This window comes from Toxotes jaculatrix, chromosome 15 (assembly GCF_017976425.1).
Source record: "Toxotes jaculatrix isolate fToxJac2 chromosome 15, fToxJac2.pri, whole genome shotgun sequence".
NCBI classification, from domain to species: domain Eukaryota; kingdom Metazoa; phylum Chordata; class Actinopteri; family Toxotidae; genus Toxotes; species Toxotes jaculatrix.
This window is the reverse complement of record NC_054408.1, coordinates 12,392,857-12,407,017: the sequence shown is the minus strand read 5'-3', so window position 1 is coordinate 12,407,017 and position 14,161 is coordinate 12,392,857. Positions and strand designations below refer to the sequence as shown.

General features: G+C 41.5%; 1 protein-coding gene across 1 annotated transcript in view; it reads left to right on the top strand.

The window, feature by feature from the left end:
* Nucleotides 1-14,161, top strand: part of myo3b (myosin IIIB) — a 62,421-nt gene that overhangs the window by 39,027 nt on the left and 9,233 nt on the right. The window contains exons 29-34 of the mRNA XM_041057836.1: nt 1,294-1,405; nt 1,710-1,872; nt 2,302-2,382; nt 3,821-3,917; nt 5,421-5,469; nt 6,382-6,505. Of these exons, the coding sequence (XP_040913770.1) occupies nt 1,294-1,405; nt 1,710-1,872; nt 2,302-2,382; nt 3,821-3,917; nt 5,421-5,469; nt 6,382-6,505 (626 nt within the window). The remainder of the gene's footprint in view (nt 1-1,293; nt 1,406-1,709; nt 1,873-2,301; nt 2,383-3,820; nt 3,918-5,420; nt 5,470-6,381; nt 6,506-14,161) is intronic.

The window sequence follows — 14,161 nt, the reverse complement described above, 5'->3', positions numbered from 1 at the left end:
TGTTTGAATGTGAGGGTGTATTACCACTTCAGACTACATTTTAACCTACTACTGAATCCATATCATCCTACCTGAGCCTGGCAGAAGTCGTACAGGCAGAACCCAAACGGCTAAACTGCACCTTTCGTGAAAACTGATTTAAATTTGTGCTCTCATATCAAAGGCTCGTCTGATGTTGCCAAGCAGTGCTTTGTATTTACCATCAAAGAAATAACAGGTATCAACAGGAATTAGAATGAAAGGCTGTAGACTGAGGCGGGGAGGGGAGTTCAAAGAAGTTTTTCTTCTTGTTGTTGTTCTTTCTTTTTGACCAACACCAGAACACAAGAGATGAACCAGTAGTTTGGAGCCTTGATGTCCCTGAGCAAACAGTTAGAGCCACTTTGTCCTATGCTGGTATTTTGTAAACTGCAACAAGAGGATCAGTGGACGGATCCAGACAATGTCAGCGATAAAACATGCAGTGGAGCTGATGCACACTGATAGGCCCGGACTGATGGGCATCTTCTGTGGCCACTGAAATAAGAGACGATGATCCATTCAAAAGAGCCCCAACAATGGGCCTCTGTTGAAGACTCATGTCTCACTCCTGCTCATTTTTCTTCTCAGACTGAGAAGGCGATTTTCCAGTTGCGGTGCTTCTAATAACACTTTAAATAGTTGTGTGAAATAATGTGTTAAGATTTTCAGTCTCTTGTCTCGAACAGGGTCAGGTGAAATCCACTGAGCTACCAAAACTGAGGAATCTAATTAGATTTCTCAGAGATCAGCTCTGGATTGTTTACTCATCCAGTGATCCCAGATTTCTCGTTTACACTTCATTAATACAGAAGTAGACAAAAACAGCAGTAGAGTAAAATTAATGCAATAGTTTGACATTTTGGGAAATGGGCTAATCTGTTCTCTTGCCCATAGTCAGTTGAGAACATCAATACCACCCCATGTCTGTACGGTAGATTTGAAACTACAACCAGGAGATGCCAGCTAGCAGCTAGCCGTTTTAACGCTACAGTTTTTGTACTGATCAAATAAATGAGATACAATATGTTAGTTAGGGAGTTGAAGAGGGAATGATCTGTAGCTTTTGTTACCTTTGAGCAATGTTCCTCCTCTTTCTACTCTTTATGCTAAGCTAAACTACCCAGCTTCCAGCAGTAGCTTCATATTTCACTCACAGGCATGAGAATGGTGTCAGTCGTCTCATGTGAGTCTTGTCAAGAGAGCAAATAAGAGTATTTTCCAAAATGTCAAACTATTTGTTTTAATTTGTTCCTTCCTTTCCTTCTCTCATAGATATTACTATCTTGCATTTCGGGCTCATCAAATGCCTGACACCAGCAAAGAGAACGCTGTTGCCATACTGGAGAGGGCCAAACTGGAAGGCTGGGTGTTGGGGAAGACAAAGGTACTGTCATTAGACCAAAAAAGTGAAACAGTGGAGAAAACGGTCATTGTAAATCATATTTACCTGTGCATTAGTATTACTTTTTTTTTTTTTTTTTAAAGTTTTTGTTAAATAGAAAGAAAAAGCTATACAAACAGGCAATAGACAATATCAATATAAAGACATGTAAAGAGGTGCACAAGTGTAACACATACAAAAAACCATATATAGAAAACAGTTCAAACTGTCCAATCCTGCATATGGCAGTACAAAAACCTATTCTATGGTACAGGGAAATTCTAACTTTGCCTAAACATCCTGTCAGGTTTTTCTGAGGTACTACCATGTGGAACAGCTGAACCTGCTGCTCAGGGAGGTGATAGCTCGGGTGGTGGTGATGCAAGCTTACACTAAAGGCTGGCTGGGTGCCCGACGCTACCGAAAAGAGAAGGAGAAGAGAAACCGCGGGGCCATCATCATCCAGTCAGGTACACTGGTATTACTTAAACAGAAAACAGAGGAAAGGAATTATTCTAACTTAAGTCAAAAATATGCAAATGAAGGATGAGTTCTGATGTATTCTTTTATTATGTAAGGATGAAACAGGTGCAAATTTCATGTGAATCTGACCACTAGTTTCTTAATGACCTCTAGTCTATTATGCACCAGCAAGTCTTCATAAAAGAGATGAGTTTGATAACCACAGCTTGACCTACGAGGGTTAAGAGCAATGCTTCAGAGCAGACAATAAGACCTCAGAGAGTTCAAAGGGATCCATCCCTCTGCCACCTGGTTTAGCAGTGTTTTGAAGTGGGATCTTGTGTAGTATATGCAGTCTATTTTGTTTCACAGAGGTAGGTCAGCAATCTCTTGTGCACATATGCACACACACACACTGTCTCTTTCTCTTTCTCTAGCCTGGAGGGGCTATGTTGCTCGGCAGAACCTCAAGCAAATAAAAATGGAGCGAGAAGAGGCCGCTATCCGCATACAGTCAGGTAAAGAAATGTTTATATTTTCATCTGAGGTCCTTCATACATTCAAATCTAAACCTCTGGAATTTCTCATGTAGTCCTGTGTCCAGTGGAGATTCAGGTCACTTTTTCAAACGTTTTCAAAAGGAAAAAGGGAGAAAGGCCTGAAAACCTTACATCTTTGTGAAACACCTTTTTGATCTCAATGAGTGGCCTACGAAACAGTAATAATTAATTAATAATGCATAAAGAAAAGCTTTTGAAAGTTTGGGCAGCATTTGGTCCCCATGTTTCAGAAGAACAGTGCATACTGAGATCCTTTTTTCCTTTCATCTCTTTCCCAGTAAAGGCAAGAGAGGGGCTTATCCCTTCTGTTTCCTCACGACTTCCTCTCTCAAATTCCTGGCCTATTACACAGCTCTCACATACCAGAAACAAGATGCCTTTTTATACTGTCAACCTTTTCATCTGAAATGTAAATTAATTCTTACTCAGTGTGCCTTGACGAAGATCAAAGTGGGCACATTAACCTTCCTGGGCCCCCCCCCTCCCCTTCTCCTTAGAGCCTCTCACTAGAGGACAAGGGAGGGTGCCAAAAGGGGCAGGAGAGAGGAGGGCAGGGGGAGGAGATTTGGCATTGTTTCCCCTGGCTCCCCTTAGGGCTGCCCTCATCTGGCACATGGAGCATCTCAGTCGCCTGCACACCTTGTGTAAATGTCCCCCATTAAAACCCTTGTAAATAACGCTGCAGAATGGGTAAACATGGTTTTGGTGTGAGGAAAGCCTCCCTGTCGCTGCTGTCTTTCTCTTTACAGAAGTGTGTTTGTGTGTGGCCGCTGGGGTTTTGGGTAAGGGGGGGCCTGAACCTGACATAAGTGGGGCCTCAGCCCCCCGGCAGAGCACTCCAGCACATTCACATTGTGTGTTCTCTGCAGCTTATAGCCTTTGAGGTGGACTGCATTTGCATTCTGAAAATAAACAGATGCCTTTCAAATGTATGAGCCTGGTGGCTTCTCAGATCTCAGCGGGGCCTGGGGGACATGCTCACCATCGATCAGATTAGACCATGCAAAATAGAACCATGGCTCAAAAATGTACTTGAGCTTTCTTTTCCTGTGCATATAATTTTACAAGAAAAACACAAAGCCTGTTGACGGAGTAAATCAGCAGGCTCCGTTTACCATTCATCTGAGTTCAGTGTGTTTCAGTGATCATACAATGTTTTCCCACTGCTACACCACGCTCCTTATACGGATGCTAGACACATTTCACTTCCTCCCTGCAAATGCAGTGTTTTTAATACAAAGCTGTTTTAGTGCTTTGATTAATTGTCGTGAATTGTGTTAACTGCAACAATTACACTTGATAAGTGTCTCAGTGGACTATACATATCATGTTTAGATGGATTACAGAGGAAGGAAAATGATTTTCTGGCCATGTCTGACATAGATATCCTGTGCAGCTTATAGGGGCCATCGGGTGCGTAGGGACTGTGGACCCCAGAGGCACAGATGTCACCCTGAGGCTGGAGGAAAGACCACCAAGGAGGAGCATACGAGGTGAGCTTTGACATCTCTTGTCCTTCAGGGTTTGTTCATTGTTCTCAATACTTTCCTGCTGTTTAGGGTTTTTTTTTTTTTTATTAATTTCTTCATTGTTTCTTCTTATGGCACAGTCTTGTCTAGTCTTGAAAAGTAACTGAAAATGAGACCACCATTTCAGACAACTTATTGAGCACTAGGCCTCACATGCCTGTCACTCATGTTTAGCCCTGCCAGACCAGCTTCCTTTGCCCTATAATGTACTGTTATTTCAAGCAGAGGGGAAAGCTCCTCCCTGCGCACCACCTCTTTCAGTTTTATAAATGTAATAAATATCTTTCCACCAAGATAGCACACTTGTCTGACCACAAATGGGGTTGGGCGCTTCACTGGTCTCCAGATGTACGATCTGAGGACTTTGTGTTTATTCAGCATATGGGCAGGCCAGTCATTAAGGAAGCATGTGCTAAGCAGGAGAGCAGCCACTGACTAAACAGCAGCACACGTGGTGTCGATGGTGGTTTTTAGTGAAAGGCGGCACCGCAACTCACACATATCAGTTATTACAAATTCCCTAAAGTAAGGTTTGGGAGTAGATACTAAAAATGTATCTCAGAGTAGAGGTATTCCTCAATGATTCTGGGATTTTTTTTTTTTTTTTTGTTACGTGCAGTGGCTGTGGCAAAGAATGAATGAAAATTATAATAATGAGAAATTCAATAAGTATGTTAAGAGCCGTTCTGCTTAAACCATCTTAAACCAGTTCACACATATGAGATATCGCTTTCAAATCTTGGGTGACTTTTGGTCAACACTGTGCATCTCTCTCCAGACACTAACTCCAAAATACTAGATTTACACATCTGAAAATGTTATGCTTGTTATATACTCAAACCAAGCGGAGCCTCATCAGGGATTTTTCTCTCCATGTTTACAATCATATTCCTTGGTGAGAAAAACTTCAAACCTCCACTTAACAATTCTGTTTAATCAGTGTTGGAATCTCTCCATATAGATTTATTTTGACATGATCTGGCCCATTTTCCTTCTGTAAGATCTATGTTCTCACCTACATGCTGTTCTCTTCCCTTTTGATATCCCTCCTCGCTGCCACGCATGAATTCTGTGTTTGCATCCAAACAGCAGAGCCTCCAGTTGCATCACCAAGTCCAAACAGGATGAGATTTTGTTTTTCTAGTCTCGAAGCATGACTGCGACTGGCATGCAGCTTTGTATTTGCAGATGTTGTTTCTTCAGTGTTTGTTTTTTTTAAATAATGCAACAATGAGGGATCGCACAGGAACATACCTCTGTCTCGCTCTCTGCAAATTGCATAATCATAAACCGGAGCATGTTTTCTATCACTAAACAAGGAGACAAATACAAATCATCCTCAGCTCCACTAATGTAATGATGTCTGAATTGTTTTTACTTTACTATATAGTTATCAGATATTTATTACCGGTATTGTTTTATGGCATTTATGGTCATTGTACTTAAAAATGCATCTTACTTTCACAGGTCTAACAGCTCAAAGAGCAAAGAGGCACATACAGATCACAAAGGAAATGTAAGTAACAGAATATCAATGAGCATTTTCTTATGCCTGGCTTTAGACGTGTATGTAAAATGCTGCTCCTCTACAAAGCAGCTTTAACCCAGATTATTCTTTGGGAATTTTTGAGTCCTTGAGACAAAAGAGTTCTCTTGCTCCAACCTCCATCTCAGCGGAGAAGACAGGGTGGTACGGGGAACGAGAGAATCAAAAGGCTGGAAATTCACGGCTGAGAATAAATGCTCGTTCTTCCCTGAGGTGATTTGTCTTTGCGCTCCTCTTTCTACAGATGTTAGACCCCTTTTTTAGTAAAGACCTGAGGTTCTTTGGTAGCACTTTGATATCCTGCTCGGATTCAATATGTGAAATAGAAGAGCCACTCCGTGACTTGGAGCGCATCACAGTCTTTGAAGTCTGATCCAATTTTTGCTGCTCACCATTTGATGTTGAAAGGATGAAATGAGGAAAATGTACAGTTTTGCCAGTAACTCTGCTGAGCATATGTAAGATTAAAAAAGCAAAATCCTTTGGAGGATGTACTTAGAAATGTTAAGCAGATTAATACTTTCCTATAGCTCTTTTATTCCAAGATAAAATTAAATATGAGAGGAAGTCTGTATGTGCTGTTTTTTAACCTCACAATTAAGTCAGTGTGGTGCTGTTTGCTAGGAGGTAGGGCTACTAAAGGGGGATATGCAATTGCATTAGCATTTGATTAACATTGCAAAGCACATTAATGGGTTTGAATTATATGAGTGCCAAATTGTAAATTGTAAATAAATGAATACAGCATCTACATGACTAAATTGAAAAAAAAAAAAAAAAAAACAACCACCACATTATGAGGCTTGCTTTAACTTGTGTCTATTTATCCAGTGCTTCCATTGACACTGCTCTTCTGGGTGTGTTTACGCCTCCTCTTTCAAGGTTGGCCCCGACAGCCGAGACAGACAAGTAAAAGACTTCAAGAGAGACAAAGGCAGAGCAGAAGACAGTGTAACGAAGCCTTGCAGGGAGACAGCTAGACTGCGAGACATGCAGTGTAAACAAGGTAAGCTCGAGTACAGAGCTGGCGGGTGCAGGTAATTACACAAAGAGACAGCAGAAATCCAGCTTTAATGGATAAAGTGCCACTTTTAATACGGGACCCTTTTCAACCTTTCATCCCAGCCAATCCTCTGCTGCCATTCTTTGTTGACAGCAGAAGGAGAGGAGCATTATGGGTGATCATTTCAGCGGTATTTTAATAGCCCGGGTCAGCTCATCATAAACGTCTCATGGCAAGTGGGGGGGGGCTTTCGAAGTGGCATGAGCACTTCAAAGATTTCATTCTCCTGCACGGTGAGCCCTTCGCTAAGGATCTCATCTATGACTCTAATAGACCTGCACAGTAACGGTGACAAGTAAATACACAAACCCTGATTTGTTGAACATATGTTTGGTTTGCTTTTTGCCCCAGGCGATGAATTACATTAATTCCTGCTGACTGGAAGGCTGAGTGGGTGGCTGTGCAGGGGGCCTCCGATTACGGCCGTCACCCAGCCCACCACTAGGGTAGCCTGGATAATGGGGGCCCGGCCCTTCATTAATGTTATTAGAGGGGTATGAGGTAAGAGACGGAGGTGGAATAGCGTTTAGCGGCGCGGCTGAGAGATTACGGGGATTAGACATGATAATGTAACACAGACAGCGCTCTCCAGCGGGCCCGGGATTAGTGTCAGCACGCCACAGCAGGTCTGGGTTAGATAGCGGCTAATTCGGTAATGCTGCATACAGGTGACCCCCACTCCCAGGCATCACTGCTGCTGAAGGGAGGCAGTGTTTGATGAATTTACAATGTCAGAGTGATTATGGAGGGAAACGTTGCAGTGCATGCTGGTGCGCGGGCATTTTGCTCAAATGTGTGGTTTGTCCTGCATCACTGGAGCCTCCGGTCATTTTCTAACACCAAGCCTTGAAGTAACAGCTGAATGACTTTGATGATTTCTTGTTTTCATTATTTTCTTTGCTGCCTGAAATCCACAGATGAATATGTAGGATGTTCCAGTTTATGTGTAAAAGACACATTCCTTTGCACAAAGGAGCCATTGTAGTCAGAAATATGTCGACATATTGACTATTTAAATCATTTAATTGGTATAATACATGAAAAATTGAGCTTTTGAACCATTATTTGTAATAGAGTGTTTAACTGTATCACTGAATGCACCAGTTAAAATGAAGTGATGTCTACTTGTAACTCGTCTTTACAGGTCATATCCTTAGTGTGGATATGAGATATGAGCAGTCTTTCTTCTCAGATTGTTTAACTGGAAGGATTTTTAGAAGCATGGGGAGGTGAAACTTTCCAGTTTTGGCAGGAAAAATCAAAAATATCAAAAAGTTAATTTTTTTTCTTATGTGTCCCTTTGATCATAAATAGTAAAAGTCTCCAGCCTAAAGTCATTCAAATCTGTTTCCAGCAGAAATCGATTAGTTTCAAGAATTGTCCAGAACTTGAAAGTGGCTGTTTCAAGACAGAAGAAAGAGAGCTGATGTTCAAGCTGATGTTCAAGAACAAATGCCAGAGTAGTGAAAATGTAATAATTACATTTTCACTACACTGGCATTTTTTCACTCATTTCAAGATTAGTAATAACTACTTAAGTGACAAGCAAAAATCAGAGTTTTGCAGTGATTCTTTGGGGGGGTCCCGATCCCCAGGTTTGGAACTGGTGACCCAATGCAACCTAAAACTTTTCTAGTTCAGGCTTATTGGCACATTTTTTGCAAGAGGTCAAACACTTGGCCTTGGGCACCTTAATTCATACCTGACATCATATCTGACAGCTCAGTTATATTCTATTTAAATGTCCTGATGAAAAAAAAATATCCTTCTCCTTCCGCCATAGGCTTCACTGACTCTTTAGATATTTTGTGTGGAGAGCACACAGATTTTCAGGTATTCATCGCGCCCCCTTTTCCTGCCTCATTTATGTTCCAAGTTCTGCTTGTGGCTTCGTCTTCTTTCAGGAAACCCCATTTGAATATGTTGAGGGAGGCCATGGTGGCTCAGGCACCCAGGGCACACTTTGATCCCAGCAGATCTGAGGGCCCTTTTTTTTTTTTTTCTTATCCCAAGATTGAGCGAGTCATGGAAGCCTTGCCCTACCAGATGTTTGGAGACCAGGCTTCTTCCTGTGTCTCATCCTGCTGTCGCCTCTGGTGATCGCATTGGTTCTCTCAGGCTGGAGCTCGACCTGGAGTGTTTCAGGACACCAGTGGAGAAAAACACAAAATTAGCCATGGAAATTGAATTACCCCACCCCTCCAGACTCACACACACACTCCACACCCTGCTCCCATTAATGCCAAAACACTGGGGCGTGACCTGGAACCTCTCAGTGTGTTTGACGGACGTTGGGTCTTTTCTAAGTGATTTAACAAAGCCTGGTGTTACAAGTGACGAGATTAGCTTTTTTTTCTTTATTGTATGAAACAAAGCAGAGCAGATGATTTGGAGAGATGTCTGTTTTACAGAATATCTGACACCAGGCTTGTCCACCACTCTCACTCTTTAGCCAAATACCCGCAGTTCTGCATTTTATGGTGGAAAGAGAGCATTAAAGCACTTTGTACTTCAGGCGTTCTTAGATGTCTGCAGCACCAACCTTTGATTTCCCATGTTTTGTCAGTGAAAAAGTTACTCATACACAGTGTAGTCGTGTAAGCTGCACACTCAAGACGATGTCACCTCTCGTCACCTGTCTCCCAAGCCTGAATATTAATACAACATGTTTGGAAATGAGTCATAGAGGCATGTGCAGGAAGAAAGCCTTTGCTAGCAAGCAGCAGATATGATCAGAGTGCTGCTTATGCTCCTCAGCGTGGTAAACAGGATGGTGCCGAGGATCAGTCAGAGCTGACTTTATGGTTTATGAAAGCTGAGCTACTTATGTTAACAGGCTTTTTGAAGATTATAGTTGTGGTAAACATACATGTCAAGAGAGAGACAGTGATAAAGTGGAGTCACAACACAGAGACCAATTACCTCTGTGCCTTGGAAGATAGTTAACCTGGTCGTTTGAAGGGATGAGACGAGGAGAAGAGAGAAATAAAAACAGTTGAAGTTTATGTTGACTTATTGGTTATAGTGATGTCCCCTTGGTGCATATCGTGGTACAGTCAATAAGAATTGATTTTGTTTGTCGCCCTGAGCTCTCTCTGTGCTTTACAGCCACAGCTGGGAGAGTTTATTGGAAATGTGGACGCTGTTTTACCCACTCTGAGGTCAAACCCACAGCCACCAGTACATCTCACTTTCTTCTCTCATTCCCTCCCTCAGCTCTTAAACGTCTTCCCACATGTCCTCCCACAAGGTTTGCAGCCACCAGGTGCTGCTCCACAACCCACCACCACCACCACCAAAGCAGCAGCAGCATCACCGTATCAACATACATCTGCCAGACAAATGATCCACCCTCTCCATGTTCTCTAGACAAATACTCTCCCTCCCTCTCGCTGTCTCTCAGCCTTTTGATTTATCTGTCTGTCTCCACATATCGCCGTGTCTCAACCGGATGCCTTCAGTTTTAGGCAAATTACAGGCTCGAAGTAGCGGCAGCAGAGATTTGGAAGGGATAGGAAAGACTCAACTTAACGGAAGGAGTTGCCTCTGTCTGACGCTACCTACGTAATCCTCTTAATGTCAGTGGGAGTAGTTAACAGGATGTACTTCCAAACTACTCATCATCACAATTCCAACAGAATAATCTCCTCAGACGTAAAATCAAGGTGGAAAATGATACTCCAAGTTCTCTATAATTTTGCACATGTGGATTGAGTCATTTGATGTTGTTTAACAAAGTTCTTCCCAACACAAAACCCCATTAGTTTGTTAATGTTGCTGACAAAATACAGTTTCATATGTTTGAATAAACCATATTTTATCTAACTGAAAAGCTTAATGCCATTAGTTTGCATATTTAATCCATTTCTGGCCCGGTTTCCTTGTCATTCATGTCTCACTACTTACTTTTTGCACATCCTGCTAGGTCACAGTTATAAATTACATATATTATGTCCCTGACAAATGATTGACTTCCACAAAGTTGAGAGATTTTTCCTTCACACAAACATTTTTTTTGGAGTCAAAGTTCCAAATCTGCTGTCAGGGGAAATGATTGATTTCAGTGTGAAAAATTGCTTGTAAGTAACAACATCCTCTGCTTGCATTAGTGAAAACAGATGCAGGAACTACTCTGTTTCAGCATTATCTGCAGGACTTGACCAGTTTGTCTCCTAATTTAAAACACATGAGTTGCTATATAAGTATGATTTCAAAAATGACGAGAGCAGCAATAAATCTCAGGAACCCTGAAAACTTCTGGAAATCTTCAGATATCTGTTTAGGGCCTTTGTTTGAAACTGGAGTAATGTTAGTGTGCATGCACGCGTGTGTTTGTGCACACGCACACAGACACACAGTTCATGTGCCTGTGCTTGTGTGTGTGTGTGTGTGTGCAGTGTGTGTGTACGTGTGCATGTGTGCAGTGTGCGTGTATGTGTGTGTGTGTCTGTGTCTGTGTCTGTGTCTGTGAGTGAGAAGAGGCGGTTGTGAGGTAAAGAGAGGGGTCTGGGTTGCACATGCCTCATTTAGACATCAAAGGCCCCTGCTGATGATTTTTCCTTATAATCCATGCCTTTTGGTGCCTCTGCTCCCTCCATCTGAATAAACAAAGCCCAAGTGGTTCTCTGTGGTCTGGGAGAAGTCAGGTGATTGCAGCACGTGACTGGGGAAGTAAATCAATACATATCTAATTTATTCCTCTAAAAATCCCTTTTAGCAGCTCTTTTATGTTGTTTCTGAGGAGCATTCTGATTTTCAAGGGATTTCAAAGTGGTATTTAGAGATGTAATACGAGTCATCTACCGCTCTTTGAAAATGAAAGAAATACCTATCTCAAAAAGAATTCCAGCCCTTTTATATCTCAAGAAGCAAACTTGTACAATATGTAAGTCTCTCACCAAGAGGAGCAAACACTGCTTGGCTCTCTTTTGAAACGGAGAAATCAATATTGTATGAACCGCACTGCTTCTGTATTCCCAGTCGACCATTATTCCTCCCCACCCTAAACAGCAGACGTTACCCACGATCATTTAGCAAACCCCCAGTGTGAGCCACTGTCTGACCCCTTCCCAGCTCTGCCTGCCCATGTCCAAGCCGTGCTCCCATGCCAGAAGCCGGTTTGGCAGCCTCCCTGCCTGTAATATATCTGCAGGAGCAGCATTCCTCTAGGGCTGGCCCGGATCAAATGGCAGCGATTTCCCAAACAGAGGCACAGAGATGGGAGGCCTGACCCATCCTCTGATCTGCTACACGCTCTAATAGCTGCAGGTCAGAATGGATAAATGGTGATGTTGAACCTCCATGTGTCGTGTTTTGGGGTCCAGATCTGCAGTGGTGGATTCAGCAGGATGTAGGGCCAACAGATTAGGGCTGAACGGTTTTGGGAAAACATCAAATTGCATTTTTCCCAACCAATACTGCGATTATGATTTAAATCCCAATTACTTTCTATGAATTTGACTACAGGCCTGTCTTTCTGTTCTACATTGTACTAAAGAAAATATGATTGTACCAAACATAATGACAAACATATTTTGTTTTTACATTAATAGAATGAGATAAAATAATGCAGTTGATTGGTGTTATGGGGTGTTATTATTTTAACTAGGCAATCAGAGAATAAGTAAACTTTGTTCTGCCTGGTTCTGTAGAAAAATTGACCTTCTATGCCTTATGGCATTAATGCTATACTTGACATTGAGCCATATATAAATATAATCATGATATTAAAAGCAGCATTAGATTTATTAATAACCACAGCACAGTTTGCCTATTATGGTAACAATAACAAACTGCTAGTAAGTCGTATCTAAGCTAACAGCTCTACCCTGTAGACACATGACTGACGGGACTGATGGGCTTTATGTGACTGAAATTGATGTGAGGCAATCACCTAAATCCACAGACTCCACTCTGTTGCTGTTTATTATCAACAACACTAAAAGTCTGCAGCTATGCTAGTGGCTTTATGAGGCTGTATTTAGACACAGTGGTGCTTTGAGCTAAAATGTCAGCATGCCAGCACACTCGCTCAATAAAGGGATAAGAGGTATACATTTAACATGTTGACCATCTTACCATGTTAGCACATTTGCTAATTACACATTTGCTCTCACTCTGATAGAACATTTTTCGTTTTGCAGGTATTTGCTCCTAAATTATACAACTGAAAATGTACGGACGCCACCATACAGATAGGATATTAACAAGACAACAGCCAAGACTTGTTTTTGGCCATCTGTCAGAATGAATGTAAACTGGCTACAGCTGAGTTTTACTGGTGGTAACTGTCATTATAGCCAGTGATCACCTTTAAGTTTGACACAGTTTAGCAGTCAGTTATAGGATGTTAGTTAGAATTAACAATGCAGCACTTTGAAAAATGCCCTACAACAGATCCTCTCTTTTAGCTAGATTTGAGGGTCTAAAGCAAACAGGAAATCTGATACTTTCATGCTTTACACTGAGCGTAGTTATGGATCAGTGCCATCAGCTTTTTATATTTGTGGAGCTTCAAATTTTTAAGATGAACAAACCATGTATTTGTTTAAAACACAAACAAACTCTATTCAGTCTATTTTACAGCATGATTCAGATTTGTAACTTCATTCAAGGCCGTCAGAATTCATTATTTGTGACTGAGTGCTTTGATGCAGTTTCAGGGGAATAAAACATTTGCTTATCAAACCCATTTCTGCATCATTAGCCCAACAATGCCTTACAAACGGACACTGTTCAAAAAAATTTAAGGTGCAAATGTTTATTTGTGCTGGTTTATTTCGTCTTTTACCAACATGTAATGCAGATATAGCAGCTCTTTCAGGCTTCACAAAGCTGAAGAACGACATGTACCGATTATCTCAAAGTAATATAGTGATTTTGATGCAGCCAAACTAAGCTACTTGTTTAGAAGGAATAAACACAACTGTTTCTTTCACGGCTATTTTCAAAGCTACATGAGATATAACCAAATATCCTCAAATACTCAAGGGGTAACTAGGATTCACACAGTGGATGGTTAGTGCCTCTGAGGCATGGACAGATAAGATTCACCGTAAAAGTTAGCTAATATCTCAGAACTGACAGGAACTTTCTGGGCATTTACAAAGTGTGAATTTAGTAAACCTGTGCTGGCTTGAATAACATCAAGAAAACCGAGGAAAGATGGAGGGAAGGGGGGTTGAGGAGGGGGGCTGCTCTTTGATGTATAGGATTGAGATGTGATGAGGTCTGTTCAAAGTGAGTACAAAGAGGTGTTAAGATGGAAAAAGCAAATGCAGCTTTAGTCAAGGTAGAGAAGCCGAGGTAGCAAGAGATGATGAAGAAATGTCCTGTCTCAAGAAGATGAAATGTTATCTTGCATTAAATATGGATGCTTCCTTATAAAGGTGTCTTAGCTTTAAAACACACTTTTGTAACCCTTTGTGTGTTGTAGTAGAAGAACGTAGTAAGCCTTTGTAATTTTCTTATGTTTGTATAATCAGATTGTCACATGGCTCAGTATCTTTAGTAAGACATCAATAACATTTCATTGTCTGTGGAGCAGTACACAGCATTCACCCTGTTTTGAACAATTGGGGAAAGCAAATTAACACAGCC